Here is a 22314-nt window from a genome sequence, read left to right as displayed (position 1 = left end):
ATATGTCCAGAGGGTGGCTTTGATTTTGCCAAGAGTAATTTGTCTCTGCACACACAGTGGCACCACTTGATTGTGAAAAACTTCTTGACTGTGAAGAGATAGTAGCCTACCTTGGATAACTGCCAGGATGGACAAGAGTTCTTGCCAACGACAGTGAACTAAACTGAACTCAGAAGTTTATACTCCCAACCCCCTTCAGCTTATTTTCTTCAAGTAGCCTGTAGCATTGTGTCTTTTAAGATGCTATAATTGCTGTTTGTTATTCAATAGAGCTTCTTCGTGAAATTGTTTGCTTTTAATGAAATACTTATGCTGCATCCTATTTACTTGAAAGGCCAACATATGCATTAACACTTTCGCTCAATTTATTATTCATATATTTATCAGTTTGTAGAACATTTTAAAAGATATAATTTCAGTTTGCCAAGACTAAACAACCACACAAAAAAGTAGGCTACGCCTCGCAAGTGCAAAGTGCCCCTCTTGTTATGCAAATTCACAGTAACATTTAACAGACACTGACGCACAATGGTACCGTTCTGAAACACAAACGCAGGGATTCTAGAACTGGGTATTTTTCACGCTCTCATTATCCAAGCAGCGCCACACTCTTCGACGGCCAGTCAAGAAGCTACGGGAGGTATTTCCTTTCACTGGAGTAAAGCGGACACGGACAGAGATCCCGGCGTAGTTTTTTGGTTCTGATATGACGGCGACCGGGTTCTGCCATTCGGTGAGACATTGGACTGTTTATCGTTATCTATTCTCATAATAACAAAAATTCAATACGAAAACCATACTGTGAAGATGACAGCGATTCTGTAAAGTATAAACAAGTTTGTTGGCTAATGTCTGTTATTTATCTCCGTGGACTCAAAGTTTATGAATAGATGTGGGATGTAGAATGGTCTTTATTTATTCACATTTACCTTTATGGATACTTTTTTTTTTTACCCACAAATGTCAATGAAAATTGAACGGAGGCAACTCTCATCCAAATTCAACGAATGCATACGTTTGGGCGGGGCTACTTATTAGGCGGAAGAATGATAAAATATTGTTTGTAAGTAATTTACCCTGTTACATTTGGAGAAATTCCATCATTATTAGGTTTTTGTACAGGATGAGGGGACCATGTTGTATAATCAGACTTGCATATTGTCTAATTAATTAAGTTTTTACAATTGTGCAACTGGAAACTGCACTGGCATAAAATATAGCAGAAGCAAAAGACAATATTACACAGTTGCATTAGCCTATATATAATATACTGTAGCACATTGGTTATTCATTACATCATCTCAACTTCTTTTACATTTTGTGAAATTATTTAGGGGTGAAAATAATCATGTTTATCGACAGAACCCTCATTTGTCTTCCTTATGGGCACTGCACCGGCCGAGGTAACCCAACTGAAGTTGGGAAAGCTGAAAGTGGCACGCCAGAGGTTGCTTCAGCGTTATGAGCACCAGCTCTTTGTCTCCTGTCTAGCTGGACTCTACGGCTGCCAGTGGAGACGTTCCCAGCACACACATGCTCAGCCTGGACACTGCTGTTGCTCAAAGGTGCTCTCATTCTAACTCACAATGCACATGCTCAGATCATTACAAATGGAGCTGTTAACTTTACTTCTACAAGTTCACCTGATCAAAGCAAATACGAACCCTTACAGAATGAGTAGGCTCAATATACACTGGCCTTTTTTCTCACAAAAATTGCCTACTTTTAAGTTTTGTATCCTTTTGTGATTATTATAGTAATATTTAGGTCAGGTTTAAAATGCAATGATAGTTAGCTAGATTTATGTGTTATGTAATGGCTTAAAAACTGTTTTGCAGCGGGAGTGTTGCAGTTTTGCTCTGATCGTTCTGACCTTTTGTCTCTGTCTGGTGTTCCTGTACTTTTGGAGTGAAGCACGGAATGACTACAATGACTTTGACTGGTTTGTGTCACATAAAATATATATTTTAAATAATTCATTGACTTCTTTTGGTAGCACATAACTGTTCATAAAACAAAGTTGTTTATAACGTGGAACAATCCTTTAATAGTTAATTGGACAGAAAATAAATAATTTGAGCTGAACATGTAATTTATTAAAGACCTCTCAACTTGGGTAATACACTAAAGTAATAATTCTCTCGCTTTGTCTCCAGGTTTAATTTTGGAAATCTGGGCTTCTGGTTTCCATGGTCTATTGTGTTGTTGATTCTTGCTGTTTTTCTGTTCACTTATGTTGCTGTTCTGCTGGTATGTGCTTTAAGAATATTCATTCTCATTACTACAGTTGACCTAATTTCTTTACAAAACCCCACAGTTATGAAATCACTATTATAGATTTTTATAGACGTGACATATTAAATGTACTTATCGTATTATTGTCAATATGGTTTGCTTTTTAAGTTTTAAGTCACCATAACAAGTTACTAAAAGGTCCATATGATAATTTGCTGTTAAGAAATATGTTAATATTCACAGCTGTTGGCAGTTTGTCTTCTTTCAGAAGGCCAGAGGTTATATTTACATTGGTGTCACAAGGTAATTTCATCTCAACTATGTAACTACTGAAAGTCTTTACATAAAGAGACTTTATGGTTCACACTTGTGACTGATGAAATCTCTTCTGATAGATTGGGATCTCAGTGACTTTGATTCTCTCCATTGTGGCCTCATCTGTTCTCACAGATTTATGGAGCAAGGAGTGGAAGACTGTGCTTTTATCTTTTCAGGCAGGTTTATTATCTACTACTATATAATATTGATATTGGAGTAAATTCACTGTGATATTTTTAATTAAAGTTCCCAATTCCCATTTGCCAGGTAACTGCCCCATATCTACACATAGGTGGTGTGGTTTTAATGACTCTATTATCTTGGCCGGTAGGCTTTCATGTCTTCCGGTTTAATATGAGAGGTAAGTATGAGTTTAAATATATTGTGCACAGGGCCACACAATATAACACAAGTATAAAAAGGTCTTTGACCATCTCTGAAAACAACCACAAGTAGTGCAGTTCATCTCTTAAACAGGCATGCGACTGACAAAAAACATTTATGTTCCATACAGGGCACACAAAATCCAAACCTTTTCACACAAACATTTTTTTTTATTTGACAAAAATGGCAGACTGCAGAAACGTAACACCTCTTGCTTAACATTTTGTTTATAAAGCCCAATATCACTAATCAGCCTCCAAACAACATCCTTGATTTAGCAATTGAAAATACTGCTTCATTTTCCTATAAATCATTAGAAAGGTCTAAAGTTTTATTATAAGTATTAATGTATTATGAAAAAAAAAAATCTGTTGCTTGTCAAATGCACGTTATAAGTGACTCAAATTCACAGTTCAAATTCACAATTCACTCAAAAATGTAAATGTTGTCATTACTTACTCACCCTCTTGTTGTTCCATACCTATATGAGTTTATTTATTCTGTTGAACACAAAAGAAGATATTTCAAAGAATATTGGTAACCAAACAGTTGAGGAGCTCCATTGACTTCCATAGTATTTCTTTCCTACTATGGAAGTCAATGGCTATCGCCAACTGTTTGATTACCAATATTCTTTGAAATATATTCTTTTGTGTTCAATAGAAAAAAGGAACTCATACAGGTTTGGAACAACATGAGGGCGTGTAAATGATGACAATTTTCATTTTTGGGTGAACTATCCCTTTAATTGTGCAGCCCTAGATTAATCTAACACACAAACAAGCACACAACAAGTGCTCACTTCACACAATAAAGCGTATCTGTCTCACAAACATGCCAACCTGTATCGCACATGTGCTACTGTGGAAAATGTATTCATTGCACAGACCAATTTTTTTATAAATGTAACTTTACAGCCCTGATCATGCATTATAGATTTTCAAAATATCTTGTAAAAAGGAAAGACTTAAAAAAAAAGAAAAAAGAAAGTGCATATTATTACTGTGAATTCACATGTGCCCTTGTCTGTTTAAGTGAGACGGATGGCCATGATGGTGCTGTATATAACTGTTCTAGTATCTCTTTACCTGGTTCCTCTGGGTATGCACTCGCCCTGCATTAAAGAGAGGAGCAGTCTGGGATCAGCTCCTGCTTTAATTGGACACAGGGGAGCACCAATGGTACACTTCATTCGTCTTCTTAGGCTTTTCAGGTTCAAGCACTTACATTTGAATATGAAAGTTTTTTAGGCTAAAATACTTATTTCCAAGTTGAATGTGATATGTGATGATGTGATTTATTAGTTCAGTATTTCCAAAACAATTATTATATCAAGACTGTTGTAGTACAGGATGTAGCAGACATGCAGTGTACCATGGTTAGAAAAAAGCAATGCCTCTGTGGTATCTTTTCTCAGCTTGCCCCTGAAAACACCTACATGTCTTTTGAGAAGGCATTGGCAGCTGGGGCTGATGGTCTGGAGACCGATGTGACTATCAGGTCAGCTCCATAGAAAGCCTGTGTTATTTAAAATGGAAAAAAGTCCTCAGTAACATTGTTTTGTCTCTTGCTGCAGTTTTGATGGAGTTCCTTTCCTAATGCACGATAAGAACCTACTCAGGACAACTAATGTAAAAGACGTGTTTCCTAACTGGACACACACCTCACCTGCCATGTTTACGTGGAAAGAGCTGCAGAGTCTCAACGCTGGATCCTGGTTCTTCTCTGTTAGGCTGCGGGAAGCTTTTTTACTGTTGAAAAAAGAATTAGTTGTTATCTAGATTATATTTTTGTTGCTTAAAACCACCTTTAAACATTAATCAAAGAGTATTTTTGTTTCCCACTCAGCAAGACCCCTTTGGAACAGCCTCATCTCTGAGCGCAGATGAGCGCTTGCAGGCTCAGAATCAGTCTGTGTGCACACTGAGGGCCTTTCTGGATTTGGCTGCTCAATATGGGAAACTAGTGATCTTTGATCTGTACCGGCCGCCCAGGGGTCACCCATATAGAGATGCCTGGATATCCCGCACCCTGGACGTCATCCAGAACGAGTCATCCATTCACTCCAGTCAGGTGTGCCATTACATTGTTGCATTTTGGGAAAGTTTAAAAGGTGACTTTTGTGTAGATTGTAGATTATATTATTGTAGATTCTAGATTATATATGTTTATTGCATTTTTACCTAGGTACTGTGGCTGCCTCCAGAGCTCAAGGAGTTTGTACAAGAAATCAACCCTGATTTACAACAGACAACAGGCGAACAAGCACCAGTGGAGGAACTTCAGCTCAGACACATAGCCAGACTCAATATCCATTACAGCTCCATGTCAGAGAAAGAAATCAGGTTCAAGAGATAAGCTATCTATCTATCTATCTATCTATCTATCTATCTATCTATCTATCTATCTGTCTGTCTGTCTGTCTGTCCGTCCGTCCGTCCGTCCGTCCGTCTATCTAAATTTGATCAAGTGACAGTAAAGAGATTTATAATGAGACAAAAGATTTCTATTTCAAAAAAAATATATATATTTTTTAATCATCAAAGAATCGAATAAATATTTCCTGAGCACCAAATCAGCACATTAGAATGATTTCTCAAGGATCAAGTGACACTGAAAACTTGAGTAATTGCCAAAAAGGTAGCTTTGCCATCACACGAGTAAATTCCATTTTAAAATATATTAAAATAGAAGAGTTATTTTAAATTGGAATAATATTTCACAATATTACTGTTTTTACTGTTACTTGGTGAGCATACGAGACCCCAAATATACTCTATAATATATGTCACACATAAATGTCATGCATTGTTGCGTGACCTTTTATCAATAACAGAAAATATGCTGCTGCCAACATCAGCACCAACTTGTACGTGATCAGCGAGCCGTGGCTGTATTCTCTAGCCTGGTGTGCAGGGGCTCATTCCGTCACCACGAATGCTGTTCACATCCTCAAGAACCTGCAAAGACCACTCTTTCTCATGGTAAATGACACACATCTACAGTTGTCAGGGATTTGTTCATCTTCTCATTCAAGAGTTTTTTTTCTGTGGTTTTCCTCTCTCTCTCAGACACCAGATGAGTACATGCTTATGTGGACTCTCATTGACATCACTTCCCTTCTTCTCGTTGTGATTGTTTTTGTGTTTCACTGGTGAGTGTGAGCACAGAATTTACATAATTTTTACTTTGACTGTGAACATTTAGCTTCAATCCGAAATCACTCTGTACTCCATACAAAAGGCAATCTGTAGACTGTCAATCATGATGTATTCCAGGTGGAGGGAGCGTGGGTTGGCTCGCAGTGTGGACAGCAGTTCATTACTTGAACATGGGTCCTACAGACAGTTCAGGACAGGTAAGAGGCATTTAATATTGTAAACCACTTCTTATGGCAAATAAATGAAGAATAACCTGAAGCTGATCATGTTTCATGTTCCCATGAACAGAGGTGAATGACGTGTGGTCTTTATCTGACATGAGCAGCTCTGAGAAGCAGGTACCATCTCTCTGAAGAGCCTGATTAAAACTGTTGGTTCATATTTAACCCCTTATATTAACAAACAACTAACTTATGTTCAGTTAAGCCAGTTTAAACCACAGTTTAAGTGGTACATTGAAATCACCCTTACAATTTTATAAATTCTAATTGTCACAAAATGTCTTATGACAGACATGTGAGCTGATATGATGGGATACATACAGTTAACAAATGCTAGTGACTGATCTTACACCTCTGACTTTTGATTGTCATTTGAGTTATTGCATTTCACAAGCCTCAGGCTTTCCTTAAAGGTTGAATGAAAATAAATGATTCCCTTCACTTAAATATTAGCGGATCCATTTGTTTTATGTTTCATCTTAAGTGGTATTTAAAATCAATTTCATGCTTTTGGATGAAACATTACTCCCAGAGAGGACCCTAACTGTGTAAGAATCTGAAGTCATAAATAATTGTTGTGCTTATGTTTTGTCCTTTTTGTCTTGTTCTAATTTAATGTAGGATTCAAAATCAACATCAAGCCACAAAATATAATTCAGTGTAAAGATGGTTATTGCAATATGATCGATATGTGTCTGTCTGAAATCATGATGCCCATAATCTAGTTTTTCAGTTTTCAAACTGATATTTGCTCTTTAATTTTTTTCTCATTAAATCACATACTTTTTACTTGTTACTTGTTATTTTTTATTATTTATTATTTGAAGTCTGATTAAAGTCTGGCAAGAGTATATTGTTGTACATTGAGTTTTGCAAGAATCTACAAAATCTTACACAAACTACAGTTTACTCAACTGTAGTGTTGTTATTGTTGGCTAAAAAACTATTTATATAGTTTTTGCTAAATGAAATAAAGCTGAAATGTTTTCAAAAATTGAAATGATCCTTGGCACTTAACTGCAATAAAATATATTTAACCTGAAGCACTAAAATTACTTAAACTAAAATTGAAATAAAAATAAATTCAAGCTAAATAAAAACAAACAATAGTAATAACAATGACACGTGCATAAAAATGACTAAAACTAAAATCAAAATGGAAAAAATAAAAGCTGATTCAAGATATTAATAATACTATAATACCAGTATATAAATAATACATTTATTATAATTATTTAGTAAAACATTTTAAGAATTATTCTTTAGTGTTTAGTGAACAGACCTACTTTAAAACCAAATATAGGGTTTCACATGTTGCATTCAAGGGATCTAATTGTCAAATGACTGATCATATGATCATAAATCATTGATCAATGAGAATAACAAATGACATGAACCTCATTAAAATAGCCAAGCCATCTCATATATGTTGTTTTATTTATAAACAGCAGCTTCCAACATTATAAAATTAGAATGACCAATTACAAACTACAAATTAATGGGTAACGCTTTACAATATGGTCTTGTTTGTTAACATTAGTTAATATATTAACTAACATGAACTAACAATGAGCAGTACATTAGTTACAGTATTCGTTCATCTTTGCTAATGTTAGTTAATAAAAATACACTCGTTTATTGTTAGTTGAGTTCACAGTTCATTTACTAATGTTAACACATACATTTGATTTTAATAATGTATTAGTAAATGACATCAACATTAATTAAATGTAGATCAACATGAACTAAGAATAATAAATGCTGTTAAAGTATTGTTCATTCTTAGTTTATGTTAACTAATGTAATTAACTAATGTTAACTAATGAAAACTTATTGTAAAGTGTTACCAATTAATAAAAAAGAATAAATAAATTAAACTATGTTTAAAGATTCAACCATTTATCCTTAATATATTGTGCAGAAATTATAATAATTATGGCCATTTATATATACTGATCATTTAATTTATAAAATACATTTTAATACATATATCTGCAATACCTGGTCAAAGATTTACAAAGGAAGAGAAATAGTATTCAGAAAAAGTAACGAGAGGATTTTTTAGACTGAATTAAATGTTGCTGTCATTGATTTAGTTAAATGACATTTATGTACCAATAAAAGTGCTTTAAAATGACTAGGATGAGAACCAAGTGTTGAAGTCTTAAGCTAAGAAGCAAACCCAAATACTGCAACATTTCTAAATCTTTATAATGCTTTCAATTGGCAAAATGAGACGTGCAAATCATCCACAAATTGAATAACTGAAATCAGGAACTTGATCTGACTTAACTGACTTTTAATTTGGTGTCAGAGTAAAAACCATATGAGGGCCTACAACTGAAAGGCAACAAGTTTGTTGACTGTCAATGAAACATGTCCTTCATTGACGTTAAAATACAGAGAAATGCTATAGAATAAATTAAACTCACAATTTACAATTAAGGCTCCAGTATGAAAAAGTAACAACACTAAAATCAGATTCAGTTTATTCTCATGTATCAAAATTATGGATCTAAGAAATAGTGAGAAGTCTGTAAACGCCCTATTCCAAGCCTTTCGTGTTACTGGTTTCCACGTGAAGTGCGCTGCTTGGTCATGGTAGTCAACATCTGACTGATGTAAGAGGTGAGAAGGTCATCCATCTTATATCCCTGTGAATAGTGAGGATATTTGGACGATAAAATACTGTATTATTTAACCACACAGCAAAGTATGATTATAAATGTAATATAAATGGAGCATAGCTGGAGCATTTGTGTCGCAAAAGTACCATGGTATTACCATCTGATACCATCACTGTATCATGGTACCACAGTATTATATGTAAGGCAGTGTTTCCCAACCCTGTTCCTGGAGGCACACCAACAGTGCACATTTTGGATGTCTCCCTTATCAGTGTATTAGTAGATATTCCAAGAACTGAAAAGGATTGATCATCATATGAGTTGAATCAGTTGTGTTTGATAGGAAGAGTTTGAAATGTGTACTGTTGGTGTGTCTCCAGGAACAGCGTTGGGAAGCACTGAAGTAAGGGATGACGGACTCACCAGTGATGTCTCACACAGCAGTTTGCTGCCTCTAACCAGGTTACCAATGGTAATGTGGAAATAGGTATGTCCACTACTCCAGTTAGAGATTTTGGTGAAGGGATGTGTGCCCAAAATGTCCTGTAGACAAATGAGTAAATGCCATTCAAACAATATCCAAAGGGTTTTTACAAAAGTATATAATAAAAGTTTTGTTGTTGAAGCAAATGAGGAAAAAATGGCAGTTGGCTTTATGTCACAGTAATTTAAGTTAACTATTTTCAACATTAATGATAATAAAAATGTAACATTTCACAACATTGCTGTCTTTTTAATCAAATAAACCATAAGACATTTCAAAAAAACATAAAAAAAATCTTACTGACCCCAAACTTGAACAGTAGTGTGTGTAGTAAAGTTTGCACTTTAGGCTAAAATGACAATATATTATAGATACCGCTTTACCTTACATTATTCTGGGCAGTGTGTAAACCTACCTTATTTTTCGGGTCAATGAGAGTAACACCAAGTTTGTTGATCGCTATCAAAAGGACTTCTGGGAAATTTGTATCTGAGGATTGCTGTGGACGAATATCAAACATCAAGCCAGATGTAGTTTATTTGACAAAAAATAACAAATTAAATACTATAATTGAGGAAAATGTCATTTTGTTTGCCCGACATTTAGGTAAATCAACATTGCATCATATTGTGACAAACTTGCCTTGACTTCAAAAAAGGCAGATCCAAAAGTTGGCCACTTATAAATGATTTCAAGAAACATCAGTTTTGCTTCCTCTCGAGATTTCCCTGCATGGGTATTGAAGTATGTGACGACAGGCTGCAGAAGAAGACATGCATGTTCACAGCATTGACTTGTCATAAATGAACGTTTAAAGTAGGACTAGTGTTGCTCGCTCACCCGTTTCCAGTCGTCGGGTGAGAGCTGACGGATCAGGTCCTGAGGAACGAGCTCCTTCAGCATCTTGGTGAAGTTGAGGAACTGTGATTTGTCCTCCTCAAACCTCACCCTGTAAATCAGCGCAGCCAGCTGGAAAGCCTCTTCAAGACAGCACTTGTGGTAGCCACGCAGGTACTTTGGGAGCTCCTGAAGAAGAGTTTATGAAGAAGAAAGAGCGTGATATGTGTTTGAAAGTGAGCCTAAATGCACAGATTGAGTACAGAGAGAGAGAGATTTCCACCTGGAAGTAATGGAAAATGGAGTCCGCCATGGGATCTTTGCCTGGAATGGTGTTGGTCCACAGTTTCTTCATGTAAAACACTTGATAGGTCAATGAAGGCACTGTGCCTACAGAACAAACAGAAGCATTAACACCTCTCATGGTTTTTACACTCAAAATATTGATCATTTTTATGAACAAGAAACATAATCACCATCTTTCACAGCTCTGGCTTTTTTAATCCAGTCTGTCAGATGTCGAACAAAGTCGAAGAAGAAATCTCCTTCTGGCACACTGATCACCTGAAACGTTTTAAGCCAGAACTGATAAGACATCCTACATTAATAATACACTCGTACTGATGAATAACTGCTTAAATACAGGGCATGTGTTTTGAGAGGAAAAAGCTGTGACGTAAAAATCAGTTAAAAAATTTAGTAAAACTAAAAAAAAAAAAAGAGTTCTTTATTGTGTCATAACCTCCCACAGAACATCTTCATTTCATCTGAAGAGACATTCGACACCTTTGTAACCTCACCTTGTCAGAAATTTTGACAAACAAGCTGAAGCCCTCAGAGGATTGGAGCATCATTCTGCCAGAGATGTTCAGACAGAAATCTTTGGCTTTTGTGCTTGATTCAACCTCAAAGACCTTTGAAAAAAGCATAGTAGAAAATAAAAGACACTGTTTCAGTCAATGGGTTATGGGGGAAATTCATTTTGAGGGCCAAAAGCCTGAGACCACTTGTGTAAATGCTTCTATTGCACATCCAGCCATCCTCATTGATTCATATATACGTAGCTAAACTGTGTATTTGGTGTTTGTTATATTGCATTGTGAATTACATTCCATATCTACCATGTCTATTTATATTTTCTTATATAAAGCAGTGCAGGCCATAATATTTCAACTATATTTAATCCCAAAAAGATGCGAGTCTCTGAGTCTATTCACACTTCAACTATCTTATGCCGTTTTCTCCAGAAGCTCAACATTAACTCTGAGCATGGAGGATTCAAATGAGGTCAGAGCACAACGGGGCGTTCTCTCCGTTTCCTCATGCATAAATAAACAGCCGGGCATGAGAGAGAGAGAGAATATTACCACCACAGGAGATTGGAAACAACTTACGGTACAGGTAACAGACACACACCTAGAGTAAACATAAAAACTCACCTCATCAGTGTCATCAGGGAAGTACACTTTGTGAAAGATCTGGGTAGTTTTGTGCTGAATGGCTTCCACTTCTACAAGGTGAGGAGGATACTTTCTGGATCCATTTCTGTCCATGAAGAGAAAAATGTTGGAAGGGAATCTATGCAACATTCGAGATGCGTGTTTGTATGTGCTGTTAGTTACCGCAAGGCTTTCTGCAGTCTCTGCATGCAGTCTGGCGCGACTGGATGATGTTTCTTGGACTGCAGGAACTTTTGGACATGAGGAAGCAGCATGTTACTGGGAGGGAAAAGCCCAGTGCAGAGCCAGAGCAGCTCCCAGCCCTTCTCCTCACTGTATCTGAACACACAGAACAATTAATGCTGACAACATAAAGCAGCTTTGGTCATTTACAGGCTACCCACTAGGGGACAGACTGTTACAGATTTATCAGCCACGTTTTCACAGTAATGGGTCTCATTCACTAACTGTGTGTAACCTGTGAGCAAATATTTTCATGTCAATGTAGCAGTACATTTGCAAGTATATTTAAAATAAAATCACACATATGCAAAAGTCACCTTAGAAACACGGGATGTGTTAAACTCAAATTATATTTTTTATAAAAAATAATATCAACAAGTTATAATTTGAATAATATTAATAATAATAATTGTATAAAATAATATTTATAAAAAATTATGTATATATGTAAATTATATATATATATATATATATATATATATATATATATATATATATATATATATATATATATATATATATATATATATATATAAAACATTATAACTATGTTTTAAAGCAACACTATGGAACTTTTCCTCTGTGGTCGCCCTACAGGTTGGAAGCGGAATTGTCCATTACCACTGTCGTAAATAATTTCGCCGTCCGCAGCCTACTGTCGCACCGATGCTCGCTGTTTATCCAGCACCGGCTTTGGAATGAATGATGTCCACAGACAAGGTAGAGTATGTTCCATGATTTCATGAAAGCATGATGTATTGCAACATCAGAAACGAAGAAAAACTAAATAATGACTATTGTAACGCTTCACATAAAGGAAGTCAAATTTGTAGGTTTCTTATGTCTCATTAGAACTACAGAAACGCGACCCGATCTGGCAATCTTACATAGTGCGGTTATAGCAGATAAAGGACCACAAAGCAGAGGCATAAGTGCCTTTCACCCTGTTACGACTTGATGAACCACTGAAACTATTTTGGAAACATTATTTTAAGGTAAAAAATGTTATATAGTGTTGCTTTAAATCTAAAATGTGTATATTTATAATAATAACAATAATAATAGTTGTTGTATATATATTTAAATGTTATGTTTTCATAATAATAATAATAATAATAATAATATGAAAGTATATATTTTATATAATAAAAAAACGTAATATATTATTAAGTAACATAATATTATTATTTAAAACATATTTTCAAATAACTTTTTGAATCCTAAAATATTTAATATACACTGCTGGGCCCAAAAAAAAAAAAAGTGTCACTGTTTGTATTTAAATAGGCAAATGCTTCAAAGATTGGATCATTATAGCTGTGATTATTGTGTTTCTTGCCGTCAAATTTATGCACCTCTAGGTGGAAATAAATGTTGTAATGTTTTTTCATCAAGAGGTGCATACATTTTTGGTCAAGATCTTGTATTGACGATGCAAGAGTCAAGCACTCCACACATCCCAAAGACTTTCAATGAATTTAAGTCTGGAGTTGGTTAAGGAGCTGCCAATTCAAGTGTGAAAAAAAGATTCTTCATGCTCCCTCCTAGCCATTCTTTCACAATTTGAGTCTGATGAATCTTGGCATTGTCATCCTGGAATATGGCCATGATGTGTTTTCCTACATGGTTGTTTGAGATATGAAAAGTTACACACTCCATCGATTAGGGTTAGAAGAACTGTTGCCAAACATATAACATGCTAGAAACATAATAATCACTGCAATAATGATCCACCTCTAAGATGACTCTTAAGCATTTGCCAACTTAAATCCAAACAGCAGCTTTTTTTTGGCCGGGAAGTGTATAATAATAATAGTTACAATAATAATAATAATAATATGCTAAATCCCTTTTATGGAGATTCAAAACCTACTTAACGTGATTCTCGGTCAGTTGCTTGATGATCTGACAGAAGATCTCGTCCTTCAGAGGTTCAGCCTTCAAAGCGCCCTCAAAGATCTGATCAGTGAGCTCATTGACCGAACGGCTTCTCTTCGAGGGGTAGTCGCCCATGTACTTCATGATAGGTACGACAGAGTCAAGGGTCAAAATGAGGGAACTGCAGTTAGACATTCAAAATGTTATAAAGGTAATACTATTAACTGTAAAGGATATAAATGAAAGCCTGGCAGGCATCCTGGGACAGCTCTTCATGGTTGAGGACTTTTTTCAGCAAAGGCTGTTTGAGCGGTTCTCTGGTGCAACACCACATTTTATCCTTCCCTCTGCCTTTATTGATGATCACACGACTCAGTGTGCTCTTTGAAGGGGGTCTAGAGGATGGACAGGACCCAGAAAGGTAATAAATCCAGAATTAAACAAAAATTTTTTGTGCAAAACGATGAAATACAATCATAGGTGTGGTGAGTCAATACAGCTAATATTTAAAAGATATTGAGCATGCTGTGAGTTTAATTAATAAACCTTTTTGTTTGCACTATAATTCCTTTTCCCAACTTTAAAACAGTCCCTTTCCTTTCGGACAAAACAAAGGGTGGAAAGGTTCTGAAGAGCGTTCAAGCACCTGAAGTGATCATAGGAGAATTCCTCTAGAGTGTGCGGCTGAACCCTCTCTCCACTTTCCAACAGTTTCTGATCAGACAACTTTATGGAGTCCTTACGCTGGTCTGGTGACATGGTAATCAAAGTCTGTAAGAAACAGAAATGAGATGAGTCCAGTGGCTATTCAATATCGCAAGTCCTTCTTTAGTTTAAATATGTTGTTTATTGGTTTACCAATGGAATTATAATACACCGTCAGAAAAAAAAAACTTAAAGGGACAACTTTGTACCTTATCTACTCCAAAAAGGAGCATGTTAGCACCTTAAGGTAGTAATATGTACCCAATATACTTATGGCGAAGGTCTTTCATTCTTCTCTCTATTTTTTTTTCTGAGAATGGCCAAACAATGTATTGAATGAAAAAACACTGACCACAATATCATATTGTGGCCTGGAGATAGTGGGCAGCACATAGACGCTGTCTGCAGGGAAGTCTCCTCTCTTCTTGGTTCTGTCATTGACCCCATGAGCCCAACCTGAAGTCATGACCTGCTCTCCATTCTGCTCATCCAGAAAAATCAGATCTCCCTTTGAGAATCTCAGGAACGAAGAGTCTTGCCCAGCTGGGAAAACAAACAGAAACAAGATGTTTTTTTTGCAGGACCGTCTTATCAAATGCAATGGTTATAAACCAAACTGCTGCCTATATGGTCAATGTGTGCTCACCGGGGTAATGGCTGTCCATCAGGGCCACCACAAACTTTGACCTGGAACGCAGGCCCTCTAAAAAGGTGACAACCAGGTCACGGATGTCTTCGGCATTGTTGGATGTGAAGGTGTACTCATCTCCTTTAATGGTAGCCAGAGTGAAGCTCTGTCCTTGAAGCTTTCCACCTCTGCATCCACAAGTTTGACCAAAAAATTACAATATAGAGAACACTTACATCAAATGAAGTGGGTTTGGTTCGATAAGCTACTGCACCTGCTGCTGGAGACTGCAGTGATCTCTGGGAAAGAAAGGTCCAGAAGGACCTGCTCCTGCTCATCTACAAAGTAGACTCCAGTCCAGTTCACTGCCACTATAACATCATTCTTTGGGAGACTAGGCCCTGTGAAAAAAACAGAAAGAATGGTTTAGCTTCACCACACTTTATCAGATCAATATGTCCAACTGATTATTATTAAAGAATAACGTAATAGAATAATTCCCCCGACAAGAATTTCTTCCATGGAACACAAATGAAGAAATTTGGAATAATATACCAGTCACTTTTTCCCATGCAATTACAAAGAATGGAGACTGGAGCTTTAGAGAGCTCATATAAAATGTCTGTTATATTGACATTGATATTTAAAACTGATGAACAGACTTAACTTTAATTCATCTTAACATCTGGACTTGAAATGAACAGGTTAATAATACTTTTGCATTGTTATACAAACTCTCCTACCAAATAATTGTGAACCCATTCTCAGGAAAAGGTGCCATTTGTGGCTAAAAAATATTTTTGTTGAATTTTGTGTTAATTCTTATAATTTTTACACCTCAAACCCAAAGGACCAGGACCCATTACCAACATAGACATTGGAGAACCGCTAAATATACAGATTGCCAACCCAGATAAGTGTTTTTTTCAATGGCTAATTGTTAAAATATTATTCCCAATCCAAAATATACAGCCTTGAAAAACTACCAAAAGTTATTTTTGTTTTTAATACAGACCCTAAAATGCCATATTATTTCCATCATGAAAAACTTATTTGTATACTTATCATTTTAATAGATAACTATTATAAGTTTTAATAGATAACCAGTAAATTATACAAAACCAAACTATATAAACAACATAAACTATAAATAAAAATAATTAACAAAAATATGTAAATATATCTGCCCTAGTTCTCCTTAAAGTTTTGATAAGTGATGTACATTAAATGTGTAAAATAAACTGAGTCAGATCTTTTAATTCAAACCAATGATTCAGTTCACAAAACTGGTCTGAATGATTTGTTCGCAATTCTGACAGATCTATTCAACTCACTGACTTGAGTTTTAATTTTGGGTGAACTATTCTCTGTAAGCCTTACCTGAAAATTTGAAGGCCTCATAGAAGCGTGAAAAAAGCAAAGGCCACTTAAATCGAGCGAAATCCACCACCTCTTCCTTCACTCTCTGCGAATCAAACTTCTTCTGCGTGTAGATTCCCTGTGGAGATGCAATCGTCAATATCTTGCTTTCAGCGCAACACAATATCGGCGATTACCTCAGAGGCGATTACCTTTGCTCTCGTCACCTGCTTATAAGCAGAAAATGTAACAAACTCATGCATTACTACACAGCTAGGACGATCCATAAAATTGATCCCCAGCATTATTAAACATTCATGTCCATCACTTTAGCCTATGAGAGGCAGAAGGGTAATTAAAACGGCCTTCACCCTTGAGAGAAGAAACGTGATTAATTGTCTCAATCAAATCTCAACCTGCTCAGTCCCATCAACCGCTACGAGCTAGCACACACACGTCAGTGCTGACCTAACCTACAAATCCATAACAAGACAGTGACTAAGTGAGGTTGAAAGAAATGTCTCAAATATTCAGGGTCCTGTGATTGCACTCTATTACGGCAGACAGCAGTCTATAGGTCGTCCATGCACACACTTCAGATCAGAGAGTTAATGAGATTATATTTTATATATTAGTGCTGGGTGGAAATGAAGGTACTGCTGTAAGGTAATGAGACTACCGACCTTGAGAACGCACGGCGAGGTGAGTCAGACACAGCCTGACACAGTAATGAAGACTTAGGCGCAGATATGTGCTGTGATAATGGAGTTCTGTAAGTTTACTTATAATGAAAAGGTTAATAATAGATGTGTTTAGTTATCTATACTTTTCTATCATGTAATTGTGATACCATTCTCAGGTGCTGACAATTGTGTATAATGTTAGGATTTTTAATTTTGTGTTTTAGAAAAAAATAATATATATTATCATTTTTCCACGTCAAGCACGAAATACTAGGGCTTTAACCACCTTAGACATCGGAGAACCACCAAATATTCAGATTATCAACCCAGATTAGTTGTTTTTTCTTGGCTAATTTTAAAAATATTATTCCTAATTCTAAGTATGCTATTACAACCATGAAAACTACCAAAGTATTTATTGTTATCAACTCTAACTTCAAAATATCATATTTTTTCAATTATATTCATTATTTCAATCATGCCACAGTATGTTTGATTATACTTATTTGTATACTTATAATATGAATAAATAACTGATTAAATACTAGTAGTAGAAACTGCATAATATAATTATTGCTGTCAAAATTAATGAGTTAACGCATGCGGTTACTTTTTTTCCACTTTAACACGTTAAAATATTTAACACAATTTTCCGTTTTTTCCCATCATACTTTGGCTAGCGTTTCATTATATGATCACGCTCTTATTCAAACAAATGCTTTTAAACCATTCAGAGAATGGAAAGAGAACCAAAGAGAATGCGTGTTTTACTGGCGCGTGAGTCACTTCAGAAATGCATGAGAGGACAAAAACATACAAAATTATGCCAAAATGCTAGTTTTGTCGAGAATCCTCTCAAGCATAGTCTTAAAAGAGTTACATTAAGTTTTAAATGAACGTAACGAGTTGTGAGAAAATGAGATGCATATCAGATCCGTGTGATGTGCGTCAGGTCTTAAAGTGACAGCAGGCTAACAAACCTGCTGCTTTCTGTCATCAAGGATAATCAAAGAACAAAAGAAAAAGAGAAAGTCTCTCACTCACTGCTCTTGACTGAATAAATTTTGTAGCTTTTATAAGGATTAATCTATATTTAATTTATAATTTATGCAGTGAAGACTGCAAAGTGTTTGATAACTTTATTCAATTTCTGTATATATCCCATTGCTTAGACCTACCTACAAATCTCAAAGCACTCTTTAGAAGGTTACATGGGTCAAAAACAACAAAAACTAAATTATTTGTGCATTTTGACAGGGCAAGGCTGGGCCAATATCAAAATTAGCCTTGATATATTAAAAGGCACAGGTAAATGAGACATTTTTAATGGGTTTATGTGAAGATTGTTTTAAGTTCACTTAAAACTAAAAGTAGCTGTATTTTTTAAAATCTAATAAATGTTAAAATTCATAGCTTTCAATTATACTATAATGCTGAGTGCCTATAATTAACGGTTAATATTAACTATGAAATCATTATAATCAGACGCCATTAAACAAATATAAAAAAAAAATAGGCTACTGTCTTTATGTTGTTTCTACATTAATTTGGAGTTTAAATATGAAATTATTACAATATAAAAATATACAAAAAACGTAGGTGTTAGCCAAGTGTGAATAATTGTGATTAATTACAGAAAAATGTGTGATTAATTCGTTCATTTTTTAATCGATTGACAGCACTAAATATAATATAATGTACAAAACAATAACAATTAACCCAACAAAAAAATGTATGTGTTGAAACTATATATGTATACCTTTATGAGAGTTGCTATGATCATTTGAGACCATTTCTCCACTGTCTTGGAGGGAGTAATTTCGCGGTCCGGGATGTAGGATGGAATAAGACTCATAAGACGGTCTGGTAGAACCTCTGACCCATAGTCCACATAGTACTGCTGAGAGGCCAGCTCGGCCAGGTCCTCCTCCTAAGATGACAGTGCACATGCATACGCTTGGTTAATGCAAGTAATTTAACTTACATTGGGCAATGTGAAATATGCACACAACCGCTCTGACCCTATCACAGCGGTACTCTCCGAATTTGACCCCGCGCACGATTTGCTGGTATATGAGGTTAGTGGCCACGCTGTCCTCGGCAGGGTTGTGCCAGGGCGTGAAGATTTCCTTCCTGAAGAATAGCCTCCAGGGGGCGTTGCGCTCCTGAGCACCCTGCTCTTTAGCATACTGCTCACACTGTGACACGGCATCCATCACATGATCCTTCCCACTGCCCAGGGATGAAACCTGAGGAGGATGACCAAATAAATAAGAATATGAGGACACATTCGGGGACAAGTTTGGGGTCAGTACGTTTTTTTGATGGTTTTTGAATGGACTTTTCTTAATCAGGAAGGATGCTTTAAATTAGTCACAGTAAACACATTTAAAATGTTACTTATGCACTTTCTATTTTCGAAATGTTTCTTTAGAGCCATATCATTATATTAGAATGATTTCTGAAGGATCATGTGACACTAAAGATTGGAGTAATGGCTGTGAAAAGTCTGAGTGTGCATTAATGTACCTTATCAAAAAGAGCAATGTATAAGGAGAAGCCAAAGCGATCCTTCAGGCCGATTTTGTCAGACAGAGCATTGCAGAGCTCTTCAGCTGTGGTGGCGGAGTCAGTCAGCAGGGTCTTAGTGGTGCTGTCCATAAAGGTCACCGGTAACATGATGGGTTTCTTAGATTTAGTAGCCTGGAGAAGGAAAGAGAAAGAAATCCAGTCATATTATTTTTTTTCCGATTCATTTTCACAAAGCAATCTCTAATGGCTTTTGTGGGTCCTAAAATACCTGCAGCTCAAGCCAAGAAGGAGGCTGAGTCCTTGTTTTATTCACAAACGTTCTTCTCAGTCTCTCCTCACAATAAGGTGCATAACCAGGCGGCCCACTGGTAATGAATGTCCGCAGATACTAAGGAAAATACAGATAAAGACACATGAAATGGGATGAAGAGTTATGATTTTTTTGGATCAGGATCATTAGGATAATTAAAAGAACTTATTTCCTGCTGACGAAAGCAAAACTAAAAATGAAGTGGGTTTTTTTTTTACTTTGACAAATTTTTCTGAAGGAGCAAAGCAGCCCACACAGAGGGACAGCAGGATCCAGCCGCGTGCATGGCTGCTTTTGGATGTGTTCTGGCTCAGCTGTTTACAGATCTGACAGTAGATCTCATCTCTGAGAGAGGAAACAAACCCAGATGCAATACAATTCAGATACAATGTATGTTCAACAGTCACAAGCACACCAACAAAAATGCATTTGCCACGTAATGACCTGAGAGCAGGGCGTAAAATGCCATTGCCAATGATAAAGTGGAGCTTCTCTAAATTGGAGGTGGGTCTGTCTTCCAGCATGCTGTTTCCCTGTAGACTGTAATCACTGTCTGTAAACCGTCTGGTCACCTAACAGAGGCAGGAATACACTTTAAAACACTACCGTTTACTTTTATTCAGCAGGGATGAACAGTAACTCAGTAAAACAGTAAATACATTTTTAATGTTACAAAAGATTTCTATTTCATAACTGATTTTCAAAGAATTGTTTTTAATCACAGTTTCCACAAAAAATATTAAAAAGCACAACTACTTCCAACATTGTTAATAATATGAAATTTCTTGAGCAGTAAATCAGCATATAAGAATGATTTTCGAAGGATCATGTGACACTGAAGACTGGAGTAATGATGCTGAAAATTCAGCTTTACCATCACAGAAATAAATTCCTATTTAAAATATATAAGAGTAATAAAAGTATATTTTAAATTGTAATATTTTACAATATGGTATTATTTTTAAATGTAGCCTTGGAGAGCATAAAAAAACCTTTCAAATATATAAAAAAATCTTACCGACCCCTAGAGTTTTAAATGATAATGTATGGAGAGACAACTCTAAGTAAACCATTATTAGGTTGATTCCAACCAGGCAAACAGCAGCGTTTCAACCAATACCATACGGGGTCAGGACTATTTATTTGACTGGCAGACAGGGGGAGTGTTTGAAGACATTTTTCATAATGCATTAGCGTTTGGTGCCACTAGAGGCACAGAAATTACTTAAACTATTAGGAAATGTAATGGATTCTTTGCTATAGACCTCCTCTGTGATCTTTGTTTTCTTCTTTAATGTGAGGGACACCAGCTTATGCCGTACACTGTTCCTCTTCTGGATGTCAGTAGTGGAACTCTGGGAACAATGAAGAAAACTTTCATACATTACATCGGTAACACTTTACAGTAAGGCTTAATCTTGTTAACATTAGCATGTCATTACTTTACATTAATATGTCTTGGGTGTCATTAACTAACGAAGAGCAATGCTTTTTTAGTTTGCACTAGTCTAGGTTAATGTTAATTTATAAATAAAATTTTGTTCATTATTAATTCATGTTCATAATACCTGAACTTAATGTTAAATAATATTTTTATATGTAAAAATAAGTAATATTGATAATATTAATATTAAGTAATCTATTAATTTTTTATTTTCACTGCACCCACCACCTGACTTGTCTCACCTCCTCATCCACCTGCAGGGCCTGCAGCTCCCTTTTGTAGGTCCTCTTCCCCAACGTCTCATAGATTTTAGTCATAACTGGAATCTTCTCAGTGCCGTCACTAATGCTGATATGGTATTTGGGTTCAGGAAGATCTCCCATAAACCTCAACACAGTGATCCACACAGCTAGAGCAGCCTAAAGACACAAAAGAACCATAATATGATATGGGCTACACAGCTTAAATAGTATACAGTAAACCTGTAAGCAAAGACTCTGACATCTAATAATCTACATTATTAGAATAAATAATAACTTTAAAGCTGCAGTCCGTAGTTTTTCCTCTTTGTCGCCATCTCTGTTTGAAATCTGCAATTGCAGTTATTCGCGAAATTATCAACTTTACGTGGGTTGTGCCTCGGCACGGCACAGCGCGGATGAATCCAATGTTTTGAGGAGAATGTGCGGCTGTCAGTCACCGCGCCGGTGTGGAAACTGTCATTCGGAATCACAGATTCTACTTTTTGGAAGTATGACCAACATAAGAATTTTCACCGGAAAATGTCATCTGAAAAAGTAAGTAACATCCACTTTTGTTCTGACCA

General features: G+C 36.0%; 2 protein-coding genes across 3 annotated transcripts in view; one reads left to right on the top strand and one right to left on the bottom strand.

Annotated features, from left to right (window-relative positions):
• Positions 1–485: 485 nt before the first annotated feature.
• On the top strand, positions 486–9664 carry gdpd4b (glycerophosphodiester phosphodiesterase domain containing 4b). Of its 2 annotated transcripts, XM_081391586.1 has the most exons (17): positions 486–733; positions 1363–1565; positions 1839–1942; positions 2157–2250; positions 2479–2538; positions 2631–2729; positions 2821–2914; positions 3973–4118; positions 4355–4437; positions 4514–4664; positions 4786–5010; positions 5125–5282; positions 5774–5921; positions 6009–6091; positions 6216–6295; positions 6387–6436; positions 9327–9664. In XM_081391586.1, the coding sequence occupies exons 2-17, from the start codon at positions 1383–1385 to the stop codon at positions 9351–9353; spliced, it is 1785 nt and encodes a 594-aa protein (XP_081247712.1). In that variant the 5' UTR covers positions 486–733; positions 1363–1382; the 3' UTR covers positions 9354–9664. The 2 variants fall into 2 exon arrangements, with proteins under 2 accessions (XP_081247712.1, XP_081247713.1); XM_081391587.1 differs by lacking the exons at positions 486–733; positions 9327–9664 and adding an exon at positions 1037–1063 and having other exon boundaries at positions 6387–7308.
• Positions 8835–22314, bottom strand: part of myo7ab (myosin VIIAb) — a gene marked incomplete at its 5' end in the record, with an annotated part of 26498 nt that continues 13018 nt past the window's right edge. The window contains 25 exons of the mRNA XM_081391585.1: positions 8835–8973; positions 9370–9489; positions 9846–9929; positions 10073–10189; positions 10271–10456; positions 10551–10657; positions 10744–10831; positions 11068–11181; positions 11707–11812; positions 11890–12045; positions 13823–13976; positions 14065–14222; positions 14474–14598; positions 14885–15075; positions 15179–15348; positions 15435–15561; positions 16541–16658; positions 18962–19132; positions 19224–19451; positions 19732–19905; positions 20003–20122; positions 20263–20389; positions 20489–20616; positions 21310–21399; positions 21731–21907. Coding sequence (XP_081247711.1) covers positions 8884–8973; positions 9370–9489; positions 9846–9929; positions 10073–10189; positions 10271–10456; positions 10551–10657; positions 10744–10831; positions 11068–11181; positions 11707–11812; positions 11890–12045; positions 13823–13976; positions 14065–14222; positions 14474–14598; positions 14885–15075; positions 15179–15348; positions 15435–15561; positions 16541–16658; positions 18962–19132; positions 19224–19451; positions 19732–19905; positions 20003–20122; positions 20263–20389; positions 20489–20616; positions 21310–21399; positions 21731–21907 — 3426 coding nt within the window. The 3' untranslated portion in view covers positions 8835–8883. The remainder of the gene's footprint in view (positions 8974–9369; positions 9490–9845; positions 9930–10072; positions 10190–10270; positions 10457–10550; positions 10658–10743; positions 10832–11067; positions 11182–11706; positions 11813–11889; positions 12046–13822; positions 13977–14064; positions 14223–14473; positions 14599–14884; positions 15076–15178; positions 15349–15434; positions 15562–16540; positions 16659–18961; positions 19133–19223; positions 19452–19731; positions 19906–20002; positions 20123–20262; positions 20390–20488; positions 20617–21309; positions 21400–21730; positions 21908–22314) is intronic.

The sequence above is a fragment of the Scardinius erythrophthalmus genome, assembly GCF_964197995.2.
Source record: "Scardinius erythrophthalmus genome assembly, chromosome: 17".
In the NCBI taxonomy this organism is placed as follows: domain Eukaryota; kingdom Metazoa; phylum Chordata; class Actinopteri; order Cypriniformes; family Leuciscidae; genus Scardinius; species Scardinius erythrophthalmus.
Note: the sequence above shows the minus strand (reverse complement) of the source record. Positions and strands in the feature narration are given on the sequence as shown.